The 12,219-nt window shown below is 51.7% G+C and overlaps 1 protein-coding gene across 7 annotated transcripts in view; it reads left to right on the top strand.

The window, feature by feature from the left end:
• BRD1 (bromodomain containing 1) overlaps window positions 1-12,219 on the top strand; it is a 64,970-nt gene that overhangs the window by 21,048 nt on the left and 31,703 nt on the right. For all 7 annotated transcript variants that reach the window (XM_069100329.1, XM_069100326.1, XM_069100325.1 and 4 more), the window contains 3 exons: window positions 7,092-7,223; window positions 7,461-7,589; window positions 8,560-8,872. In XM_069100329.1, the coding sequence (XP_068956430.1) occupies window positions 7,092-7,223; window positions 7,461-7,589; window positions 8,560-8,872 (574 nt within the window). The remainder of the gene's footprint in view (window positions 1-7,091; window positions 7,224-7,460; window positions 7,590-8,559; window positions 8,873-12,219) is intronic.

Genomic DNA, 12,219 nt, shown 5'->3' on the forward strand with positions numbered 1-12,219 from the left:
GACAGAAAACCACAGATTTTGATGAGAGACATTGTTACTCAGCAAGTCTGCAGGGCTCCAAGCGTGTTGTCATGTCTTAGGGGCTTCATGCTGGCTTCCTAGGGAAGTCGATTTCGAAAGACCATGCTGGTGCTTCGAGGCAGGGGGAGGCGGCACCACAGGCCCCCAGCGCCTCACAACAGCAGAAGGCGTGTGTGGGGACCTGAGTTGGTATAGCAGCTCACTGCGAGGGCCTAAAGGGCAAAGGCAGGTGGACTGGACCCTCCTGAGGTAGAGCAGGGGGGCCCGTGATGACCAGGTACGAGCCTTCTGGGACACCTGCATAGACTAGGCAGAGGGTTTGAGCCCCCGCCCTGCTACTATCACCTGGGCGAGCTACTTCATTCAGGCAGCAAGCATTTATTAAGTACTTGCTGTGTACCGGGGACTGTGCTGAGTACTAGGCATATAAAGGAGAGCAAACCCAGCCCTTCTTCTCAAGGAGCCCCCATTCTGGTGGGGGAGACAGCACGCAGGCAGCTCTGGACAGAGAGGTCAGCCTCCAGGGAAGTCACAAGGGGCCATGGCCGTTCCCAGAGGTGGCGGCATGAGAGGCGGAGAGGAGTGAAGATGGGGAGGAGCCGTTCAGGCCTCTGCAGGGAGACTAGAAAGATGGGCAGGGCCCAGCTTGTGAGAGGCTTTAAAAGTCAGACCAGAGATTTTACACTGAGTCCTGGAGGTAAATAGGGAGTCAGTGTCTTTATCGGTCCCACCAAATGACCTTGGCCCCACCACTCCCAGCTCTGGCTACCTTGGTGATGGGCATGGAAGAAGGGGTGTGTGTGTGGGGGGGGGTTCTAGGTTGGTTTTGGTCTTTATGCTCTTCTCCTGGAGGAAGAAAATCCCATAAGGGGGAGGCTTAGGAATCAAGCAGCTTGAGCCCAGGTCTGTCTTTTTGGGGGGAAAGCTGTGACTCATCAGTCTCAGGAGCGATTTCAAGTCCTCATTACAGAGTGCTGCTCCTCAGTTGGATTCAGTTCAGCAAGCCTTCTTGACCCTCCAGGAACGTACAGTTCTACCGAGGCCGTAGTGTTAATTTGGGGGAGAGAGGGGTTCAGAGCAGACAGCCTGGGAGAGGTGGCATCTGATAAGCCTGGAAAGAGGGCAGTGACTGCCGTTTGGGGAGGAGGGAGACATGATCTCGGTGTCGGGGGCTGGTGAGGAGAGGGGACAGGATGCTTTATACCAGCTCATGGAGGTGGGCAGAGGTGTATGAAGAGCACTGAAGGAAGACACTGGCTCTGAATCCAGCCTGGCACGAGAGAGCAGAGCTGGGCTGGGCAGCTCAGCGTCTCGGGCAGTGCAGCTGTTTTCACCATCCTTGTCAATGACTGTATCTCTCACTGGTGGGGAGTCACACATGAGAATGATATGGTCAGACTTGTGCCTTAGAAAGAATTCGGCAGCCTTGAGGATGACAGCCTGGATGAAGGAGGAAGGGAGAAGGGCGATGGGCAATCAGACTTCCCCATCTTAAGCTGGGAGGGATCTCACAGGCCATCCGTTCAGAGGTCAGGACCCTCAGGCTGAACGCAGGGACCTGATGTGCCCAGAGGCTGTTCCATTGGTGAGAAGTGAGCCAAGGGCTCTGCCCTGCTGGGCTGTCTCAAGGCAGTGTCAGGCCTCTCAGAGATGGTGAGGGCCTTTCTTCCCTTGGCCACAGAATGCTGACTGACAGTTGCCACATGGGAGGAGGAAAGGCAGAGAGGGAGATTACTGGGGCTCTCTCCATGCATAGATCACCCAAGGCAAGAATGTAGGGACTGGAGCAAAACCCAGCACTGAAAAGGGAATCCTGGCCTCCCCCAGGCAGCCCCCAGGCTTGACTCACTTGATCAGTCCATCTGTGTGGTAGCCATGCTACCTCTCCTGAAGCCTTCTGTGCTCCCATAGTCCCAGATCCCAGGCTCTGACCTGGCTTTTATTCCTGTGTGCAGTCAGCTGCCTCTCCCTCCACGTCTACACGTTTCTGTTTCATTCCCACTGGAGGCATCGGACCAGCGGTGTTGCCTGAACTCCTTCTGTGAGCTAGCCGTTGGACCCTGCCCAGGCTGTTGCCAATCCTCGTTCGGCCTCAGTTGCCCCTCTGCAAAACAGTGAGGGTCTGGCCTTGGCTCCAGTTCTTTCTCTCGAAACGTTGAAGTTAAGCCTGTCCCTGGCTGAGCCAGCCTTGGGCTGTGTCCCAGAAGCCCTTCTTGAAGTAGCCCTCCTTGGGCAGTCTCCTGATGTTTGCACCTTTTGTAGGCATCTGTTGGTGTTTGCTTTGTGGTGTTCTGCTGGATTGTGAACTCTTCAGGACTAGGGCAGGGCCTTGTTTGACTTCATTTTTGTGGCCTCTGCAGGGACTGGGACTGCGCCTCCCATGCGGCACAGGGCATGTCGGGAGGAGTCAGTGAAACAGGTTATTAGTCTTTGCTGTTAAAGGCTAAGCAGGACCTAATGAATGAATACGCTGTAATCCTTTGTCAGTAACTGGCCCTTGGCCAGTCACAGCCATGTTTATGTAAGGATCCATCTTAATCCATCATTCCTGCATAGCAGCTGAGTGCGCATCTCCCCTCCCTCCCTTGTGGACAGTTGTGCTGACCCAGGTGGAGGTCATGGAGGAGGTGGAAGGCCTCAGATGCTGGAGGGATTTATGTGCTGCTGACCTTTCTAGTTGCTGTGCATGTGAACATCCCAGGAGAAGAATGGGGTTAATTATGTGCCGACTTCACTCATTGACGCTGGACAGGCAAGGCAGCGTTCCCTCATTGTACAGCTCCCCTTGTTATTTTTGGCTTCTTAAAAAGCGTCACCCCATCCATGTTCTTAATGAGAGTTCAGAGATGTCCTTTGTTTCTGATGGGCCAAGGTTGGCCTGTGTGAATCACTGATGTAATGGAAGCCGTGCTTGAAGGTCAGACCATGACCTGCCTCAGAAATCAGGGGCCCACTTTGGCCTCACCACTCCGTCTGTGACCTTGGGCCTCACTCACACTGTCCGTGGGTGCTTGGTTTTTCCATTTGGGAAGGTCTAGGGCTGGTTAGTGCCTACCTCCTGCTGACCTGGCAGATAGCTGACATCAGAATTCTGAGTTGTTCCACATGCGTGCCCTAAGCTCTAGGGATCCTTCCTCGTGACTGCCAGTCTGGTGGGCATGATGCTGATGCCAGTGACGCCACTCTGCTCAGGCAGGCGGGGCTGGAGCCCTGTGTGCCCCAGGGGTGCCATTGGAGCTGCTTCTCTTGGCTCCATTTGTGGCATTCAGGATTGGCTTGGGAGACATTTTCGGCGTCGTCCTCTTCACTTATAATTGTGGCTTGCCCTCCTCTCTGTAGTGCCTCCACTTTGGTTAGTTGGTCCTGCCCTGCCCTGGGCAGTAACACCACAAGGGTCACCTTTTTCTTGTGGTGTTAGTTTTGAGCTTGTGCAGCAGCAGAGGCGAAGCAAGCTGTACCTGGTGTTGGTCGTGGGCCCATAGTGCTCTCAGTAAAGGGAAGCGTTTGCTGGGGCTTGGGTGGTGCCAGCCACAGCCAGTCTCCCCCACTCGGGCTGAGCTCTTGGGCCCCCCAGACCATCCCCAGGCTGCAGATGTCTTCGTGCCCACTCGGGTCCCTGTTGTGCTTTCGATGCCTTGGTAGGAGGAAGGGAGCCCTGGGAGTTCTGGGCCCACTCAGTAGTTACAGGAGTGACTTTGGGATACTTGGTTCATGTGGAATCAGCCTGACCTGCAGCCAGACTTCTTGGTTGTTCTTCTCTCCTAATTAGATCTCCCGGTTCCCATTCTTGAACTTAAACTCACTTGCTAGCCGAGACGTGGTCCCTAGCCATCGTGAGCCCTGGGCGCTGGCCTCTATGTTTGAGCAGCACACATTGGTTGTGGCAAATGGCTTTGATGAGGGCCTGGGACCCGCTGCTTCCGTAGGCAGGAGGAGGATCCAGAGACTCGTGCTGCCTCTTGGGAGTTTTCTAGACTCAGCCCTCGGAGGGGGGTGGCTCTGACTCCCAAGACCTGCTGCCCTCTGAGCCTGAAAGGCACCGCCTGAGCTGAGCGCCTGCTTTGTTGGGGCGCTGCTGGGGCTGCCACTCGGCCCGTCTGTTAGCTGTGAATTCCTGCTGCTTTTAGTGGGGGAGGGAGGACACTCAGAAGTCTCCTTATTGTAACCGTTGAGCCTGATAGAAATCAGTACAGTGGTGTGTGCTTCCTGTGGCCTGGCCTCTTTCTCAGCCTTCTAGAGCTTTTCCTCTGTTGATCGAGCTTGACTTTCTCTTGGGGCCCATTTGGCTTCCTTGGGCATCAGGCATGCCTGTGGCTGGTGTTTGGCTCTTGGTGGTTTCTTTGATCTGCTGAAAAGCTCTTCCCTAGAAACTCAGCCGAGCCCCCTCCCTGCTGTTCTCGGAGTGAAGGAGAAACCTGGTGTAATCTGCCAAGCACCTCCAGGAAGGGCATCCGTTCCTCTCAGCAGCCGGTGCACGTCCATGCCAACTCATGGGCCTCTTTAGAACGCTCCTTTCCTCAGTAACCCTTATTCCTTATGCAGAACAGAAAAATTTGAAAAGAAATTTAAATAAAGTTTTGAAAAGTGGTTTAGATTGGCATTAGCCCATGGTCGGCATTCCTTTCAGCAAAACTGTGAAATTCCCACGCCCCAGGCAGACGCTCCCTTATTTTAGATGGAGTGTGCAGCATCAAAATGGACAGGAGAAAGACTGGAAGCCTTATCAGGGCTTGATGGCAGCCCTGTGCGGGTTAGAGGGTCTGGTGCCCTGCAGGCCGCCGGCTCCCAGCTGGCTGCATGTTCCTGCCACCTCCCTGGGATTGCTCACATTTCACGGTCAGTAGGGACTGGTTTTCTTTGTGTATAATTAATTTAAAAACAAAACAAAACAAAACCCAAACCAACATTTTAACAATGAAAAAAGCTAGGTTTATTTTGTGGCCTCTTCTGAAGTCCTGATTCTTTGACTCTGATTTTCTTTCTTCCTTTCCCTTTTCTTATTTTTCTTTTTTAAAAATGTTTTCATTAATGTCTTCTGTTTCTTACGTCACTGTGGTAGCCCATATCTATAGCTCCCTCCCCCTCCCAGTGGCCATTATATTTTGGAGAGGAAGAATAAGTCAGCACCAGCGAGAGATACATTGCCAAAGTCCAGAAAACTGGGCCCTGTGCAGCAGCCCCTCCCGCAGGGGGCCTCCCCCTCCCCCAGGCTGGGCGCAGCTCTCTGCCTTCTGCTTGGCCTACGCTCACTTCTGACTTGGTGTGTTTGTTCCTGCCGTTGACATGGCTGTCGTCACTCCTTCTGCATCAGTTCACGTAGGTCTGTCTAGGCTTCTCTGTCTCCACCCCCCACAGCATTTCTCATGGTGCAATTCTGTGCCTTAGTCATGGGCTATGATTTGTTTGGCCATTCCCCAGGTAAGGGGCAGCTCTTTTGTTTCCTGTTTTTTGCTATCACCAAAGAAATGCTACTATAAATATTTTGGAGTTTCTGGGGTTTATTGATGCCTTCCTTGGGATATAAACCCAGTATTGGAGTCCCTGTGTTGAAGGGTATGGGTCACTTTATTTGCATAATTCCAAATTGCTTTTCAAAATGGTTGTACGATTTGACAGCTTTACCAATGATGTATCAGTGTGCCTGCCCTTCTGCAAGTCTCCAATGCCGACTGTTGCCATCTTGGGTGATTTTTGCTGGTTTACGGGGTGTGTGGTGAAATTTCAGGTTATTTTTGATGTGCGTATCTCTTATTTTTAGGGATTCGGAGCATTCTTCATGTGGTTGTGAATTTTTTGCAGTTCTTTTGAGAATTGTGTGTTCACATACTGGAGTGACTATTGGTCATATACATAGACATGTGTGTGTGTGTACATATATATATAATCAATTGATAACATGTCTTCGATGCTAACTCTTGCCAGAGAAATGTGCTGCCACTTCCCTTCTTAGCCAGATGCATTCATGTTGCCTGGGCAGAAGTTTTTCAGTTTCAAGCAGTCAGAGTTGTCTATTTTCTCTTTTCTTTTCTAATTGCCTCAGTCTCGCGTTTAGTTAAGAATGTGTTTTCTCTGTCTCTGTGCGTGGGCCTTAGCGTATTTGTTTCACTTCCTGCACATTTCCTTGTGTGCTGAATTCATACTTAGAGTTTTTTAGATGAGGTCCCTGATAGACTTTCCTGGTCATGAATAAACCTCCTGGAGTTTCCTCTTTCTGTAGTGCTCAGAGGTGCACAGAGCACTTTGCTCAGGACCTTGGGGGAAAGGGGTGGCATTTGGGGCTCCAGAAGAGATTGCCATTTCCACAGGGATCACTCAGCAAGTAAACATCCCTGCTGGTTTGGAGCCACTGTGGGGCCCACGCTTCCAGACCTGCTGTCAGGGTCAGCTCCTGCCCTTGGGGGGCCTGCTGAATTCAGCTGCACTTGCTTTTGGTGAACAAGTGTTAGAAGGTGGGGGTGGGATGGTGTTTGAAAGGTATTAACATTGACTTTGGCAGGAAGGGAGAGAGTGTGTGTGAGCGGAGGGGGAGCAAAGCAAGAAATGGATGGGAATGATTGTCAGGGAATTAAGTGAGCCGCAGAGTTGGAATGTAAAACCCTCGATGGGATGGGTTTGGGTAGACCATGCAGCCTCCAGAGTAGGAGAGGAACGGGGACAGAAGCTACTTGGAAAAGCCTTTCTGTGACACAGCAGTGCCGGTTTCTAGAGTGGCATTGCCTGCCCGTCTCCCATGGATTGTCCTCTTGGTCTGGGCAGCCAGGAGGCAGAGAGGAGCTGGGGCAGGAAGGACCTGGACCCCAGGGGGGCTGGGAGCTGTAATCGTGTGTGACCTCACATGTCCACTCACTGCCCTGGCTGGGCTTGGGGGCTTGGCCGGGGCTTACTGGTTCACCAGAGGTGGAGTTCAAGACTGTACAGTACCTGGGCAGGTTCTCTCGAGAGGTGCCGAGCAGTGGAACAAGGCTGCGAGATTCCACCGGCACCATCTTGTTTGGGCCTCAGGCAGTGGAGCAGGAGCCTTCTTTAGGGCCTTTGGGGGTTGTTCAGATGCTTTATATCTGCTCCTCTAGAGAGAAGATGATGAAGAAATCCAAGCTCTGAAAGAGAAATTAAAGTATTGGCAAAGGCTGCGGCATGACCTGGAGAGAGCACGGTTGCTGGTGGAGCTGATCCGGAAACGGGAAAAGTTGAAGCGGGAACAGGTGAGGGGAGTTTTCCTGGAGATGCCGAAACCTGCAGCCAGAATGCAGTCTCGTGCTGCCTTGTTGGGTGTCCTCCGTCTGTGGCTCCCTGTCCTCCCTGACGGGTGGCTGGGAGTGGGGGGCGGAGGGAGGAGCCCCCTGCACAGACTCCTTGGCCATTGGCTACAGACCCTCTGTTTTAAGATGCCGGGGACTGGCTCACTAGTTACATGCTTGACCCTCCTCTGCTCTGTGTAGGTGAAGGTGGAGCAGGTTGCCTTGGAGTTACAGTTGACGCCATTCACAGTTCTGCTGCGGTCAGTCCTGGACCAGTTGCAAGAGAAAGACCCTGCACGCATCTTTGCCCAGCCGGTGAATCTGAAAGAGGTGTGTGCCCGCCCGCCCGCCCGCAGCCTTCCGTATTTCAGTATATGTCTGTCTGTTTACGTAGTTTCAGTCTTCATTTTATATTTCATTCAGATGCTCTTTCTGGCAGAATGTTCAGAAGCACAAACTGTTATTTCCCTGTTTATTTTCTAGTATGAGGATGTGTTTTTGTGTGTGCTGGAGATGGTATGCTTGCATTTTTGTTCTCCTTGCAAGGTGTTTCCGCCCTTTCGTTATCTGAGTGGCTTATTTTTAAATCTTCAATATATATTCAAGCTTTTTTGAGAGTGATTTGTTCCTTAAGTTAATGTATATCCTAAAAAAAATCCTTGTTTTTTGATTTCTATTTCTCTTGGATGATACACTTACCGTGTTTCCCCGATAATAAGACACTGTCTTATTAATTTTTTTGGACAGAAAAACACCAGAGGGCTTATTTTCAGGGGAGGGCTTATTTTAATGAACATTGGCAGCAATTTTAATAAACAGGTAAATGTGAACAAAAAAATGTACCTTTATTCAATAATGAATTCAATAAAGAACAGGATGACGCGCTCACTGCTGCAGCTCTGATTGGGTGCAGCTCGGAGCGCGGCGTGCGTTTCACCGGGTGGGGGGTGCATACAGAGGGTACCGTAATGTAGTGTGTAGCGCAGGGGATCACCTTCACTACAGTAGCAATCTCAACAGGGCTTATTTTCGGGGGAGGGCTTATTTTAGAGGAATCTTACACAGTAAGGGGAGGGCTTATTTTCGGGATAGGTCTTATTATCGGGGAAACACGGTAGCTATTAAGTTTTATTTTCTTATGCTTGATTTCATGGCAAATTTGAGGTTTAAATGTATATTCTTTGTTAAGTAGAAAAACTGTGCCTTGTTTTCTTGTTTTTTGTTTTAGATAATTTTCTTTGTTTTTTTGTTTTTTGTTTTTTGTTTTTGTTTTTGTTTTTTTTTTAATCTCAAATCTCAGGTTCCAGATTATTTGGATCACATTAAACATCCCATGGACTTTGCTACAATGAGGAAACGGTTAGATGCTCAAGGTTACAGAGACCTCAATGAGTTTGAAGAAGATTTTCATCTCATTATAGATAATTGTATGAAGTACAACGCCAAGGATACCATATTTTATAGAGCAGCCGTACGGCTGAGAGACCAGGGTGGGCTTGTCCTGAGGCAGACCCGGCGGGACGCTGAAGGGGTTGGTTTCGATCATGAAACTGGAATGCACTTACCTGAACGGCCGCAGCTGGAGCCTCCTCGGCCCTTTTCTTGGGAAGATGGTAAGAAGTTGTGTCGGAAGTCGATATCTTTCAAACTTGTGAACTGGATAGAGTGGTTAGATTGGCAAGACCCCGGGACGGTAGTGGATGCAGCAGGTGCTGTGATCCCCACTTTAAAGCCCCATTAATAATCCGTGTGTTGGTTCCTGAATGGTGGAGGGATGGCCCTGTTGTCCTCTGGGGTGGGCCATCCCTGGGGTCTCCGCTTTAGAAAGGATTTTGACAAATGGGTTCAGTGGAGGATGCTTTGGATGGTTGGGTGAGTGGAAAGCATGCTGTGTGAAGATTGGTGAAAGAAACAGGAGGGAATGAGTGAATGCTCACTGGGTAGGACTTGGTGGGCTCTGCCTTGGGCGCGCAGCAAGGGGCTGTGTGGGGAAGTTTCAGAGAGGCAGGGTTTGAGTTCGGTCCCCCCAGAATGTAACAGGTTGCCTTGTAAAGCTGTGGTTTTTGGTGCCCTTGAAGCAGACCCCGCAACTACCTGGGACCGCTGGAGTGGGTATTCCCCGTCAAGTGTGGCTTTAGCTAAGGGGCAAAGAATGGATGGGAGAGTGCTCATTGCGGGTGTTTGCTAAGCCAGAGAGGCAGTAGTGGAAGAAGAACCGTAGAAAGCCCCCGAATGTACAGGAACAAAAGATCCAGGAAAAGAATCAGCAAGAAAGCCGGCGTCCTTGGACGTCCTGACTTAGGCTGTGGGTAGCTAGGACCAGAGCTCTGGGCGATCGCACAGCAGTGATGGCCCAGTAGGGACCTCCTTTGTGAGGGGGACTCAGGGCTGGAATTTGGATCTTCCCTAAGGTGAGGAAATCGAGGAGCAGGAGGGGCAGCAGTGTGGGAGGAGAAACCACAGTGGCCAGCAGTCCGTGCCATGGAGCACCTGGTCAGGAAGAGCCAGCGAAGGACGGGGCAGAGCCAGGCCTCATGCTCAGTCTGACATATAGCAGACCTTTCCAGCTGGCTGCCAGACGTGGCAAAAGAGTGACAGATTCCCTAAGACCATCAGCCTTGTTATACATTTAAGGAAACTGGGTCCCATCAAAGTAAAATAGCCTGCCCAGGGACACGACAGTAGTTAGTGGCAGAGGAAGATTGAGAATCCAGGTCCTTCCGCCTCTGTTTCTAGCTCCCCGGGATAGAAATAATGCAGGGGAACTTGAGGTTGGGAGCAGGTTTTCTGAGCCTTGGGGAGACCCTCGCATGTTCCCTAGCTTTGGGGAGAGCACATTTCTAGTGTGCAGAGGAAGAGGGGCACTCAGAGCCTGGGCGTGGAACTTTGACACGGGAAGTAACCAGTCATGGCAGAGCAGTGAGGGGAGGGGCCCCGGGTGGGAGCAGGGCCCCAGCACCAGCTCAGAGGGCTCTGCCAGACACAGCACTGAGATGGTGAAAAATGGAGTGGTTACAGCCACAGCAGCTGTGAGTGAGCACTGCTCTGTGCTGGGCCCAGGGCTTGGCACTGCCCGTCTCGCTGGAGCTTCACAGCAGCCCCAGGAGGGAGGGCCTGTGCTTGGGCCCATTTCACAGATGTAGAAGCTGAGGCAGACAGAGGCAAAATGGCTTGCTCAGGTCTGCCTGCCTCCTGGCCCAGGATTCTCTGTACTAGGTCACCAGCTGCCTTTGAGGCCCAGTCTGGGCCAGATGGGTCATATCCCAGGGCCCTGGTGGGTGTGATTGATGAGTCACTGTGGGTGATCTTGAAAGACTGGAAAGGGGAGAAAGGTGCCAGGTTATGAGACTGGAAGAAAGCCGACGTCCTGGTTCTCAGAAAGGGAAGAGTCTGAGTTGGTGGACTCTCTGCCCTTGGCTGCTGGGAGCAGTCAAGAGTGTGGTCATGAGGGGCTTTGGGACTTGGGTCCTGGCCTGTTGTGCTGACCCCGTGGTCAGAGCCCAGGGCATAGAATGTTGGGCTGGACCAAACAGGAGGCGGCATCTTACCCTCGAAGAGTTTGGGGACTGGTGGGCCGTTTAGTCTGTTGTTAGAAAGAGATCTGGGGATTTGGGGGGAGGTGACTGCCCCAAACAGTTGAGGCCACGTCAGGAATAAGGAGATGCTGGTCCAGAGATGGCACCTGCCCTGGTCCGGCCCTTGTGAGCACGACCTTTTGGGTAGGACATGGGTTAGGTGGGAGGTGCTGTGGGCAGAGGGGAAGGTGGCAACTGGTTGAAGGCTCTGCACTGGTGAGGGCTGGGGGCTATCCCAGCTGTCCCCCATTGTTGGGAGAGTTGTACCACATGGAAAAGAATGTCACTTGGCTTTACCCTGGAAACAGGTGCTTTGAAAATGACCCAGTCACCTTGAGCCACTGGGCTGAGCTCCAGAAGCTTGTCCACTCACCCAGGCACACTGTACCCCAGCCCTGCCAGCTGCAGGGGATGTGCCCTCTCCCTGGGCTCAGCTCTAAGGAGGCCTGGATTCTTTGACCCCATTGAAGGCTCTTGAGGTAGGACCTCCCTGTCAGATAGGGAGCGCTGTAAAAGCCCATGTCAGGTTTAGGATCTGAAGCTCGGCTGCTCCTGATGTCTTTTCACAGCCCTGTGGGCAGGGAACTCCTGGCACCCAGGGTCGCTTTCCTGCTTTGCAGCCTCCCCCCATACCTTGCTGGTGCTCACTGCTACTTGGTTGGCATCTTTTCTTGGCCACTCAGGTCTGTGTTGTCAAGTTACTCAGTATTCAGCCAGCTACGGTTAGATTGTGATTTCTTCATTTTATCAACAGCAAACTTTTTTCCCCGCAACAAATAGAAGATACCGGGCACGTTCAGGATACCAGCCAGGTCGATGGACCTGTAGGTCCAGAGGAACCTATTGAAGAAAGCCTCTTGGCCTTCCCTGGGTTAGGTCTTAGTCCCTGGAAGAGGCCTTTATTTGGGCCAAGGGGAAGAGGCGTGCAGCAGGGAAGGCCGTTGTGCGCGACGTAGGTGATCTCTCCCCATGCCTCTCGGAAAACAGGATGGCATGTGCACAGGTTTTTGATAAACAAGGCCCCAAATGGCTTTGTAGCCTCCAGAACACATTTCTAAACCCCACATGTTTTTCATGAGGATAGAATAAAAAAAAATCTCAAAAATGGACTGTCAGTTGAATTAATGTAGTGCTGTGTTCTTGTTAAGTCGGAAAAGCTGTGTGTGCGTGTGTGTGTGCACGTGTGTGATGACATGTTAAACCGACGTGAAGGGGCTCCTCTTTGTAGCTTGAGATGACAAGCGTTTCATGCTGTAGCTTTGTCTGTGGCCTGTGCCTTTTATCCACCTCGGTGGCCCGAGTCTGTGCGGCCACCATGGCCACAGAGTGGGCCTTGGATTCGTTATTTTGTTTTTATTCTATGATGACAGAACTACTTTTGGCCA

Source organism: Petaurus breviceps, unplaced genomic scaffold (genome assembly GCF_028583685.1).
Source record: "Petaurus breviceps papuanus isolate PSGF00001 unplaced genomic scaffold, PetGlider_PUasm1.0 391, whole genome shotgun sequence".
Lineage (NCBI taxonomy): Eukaryota > Metazoa > Chordata > Mammalia > Diprotodontia > Petauridae > Petaurus > Petaurus breviceps.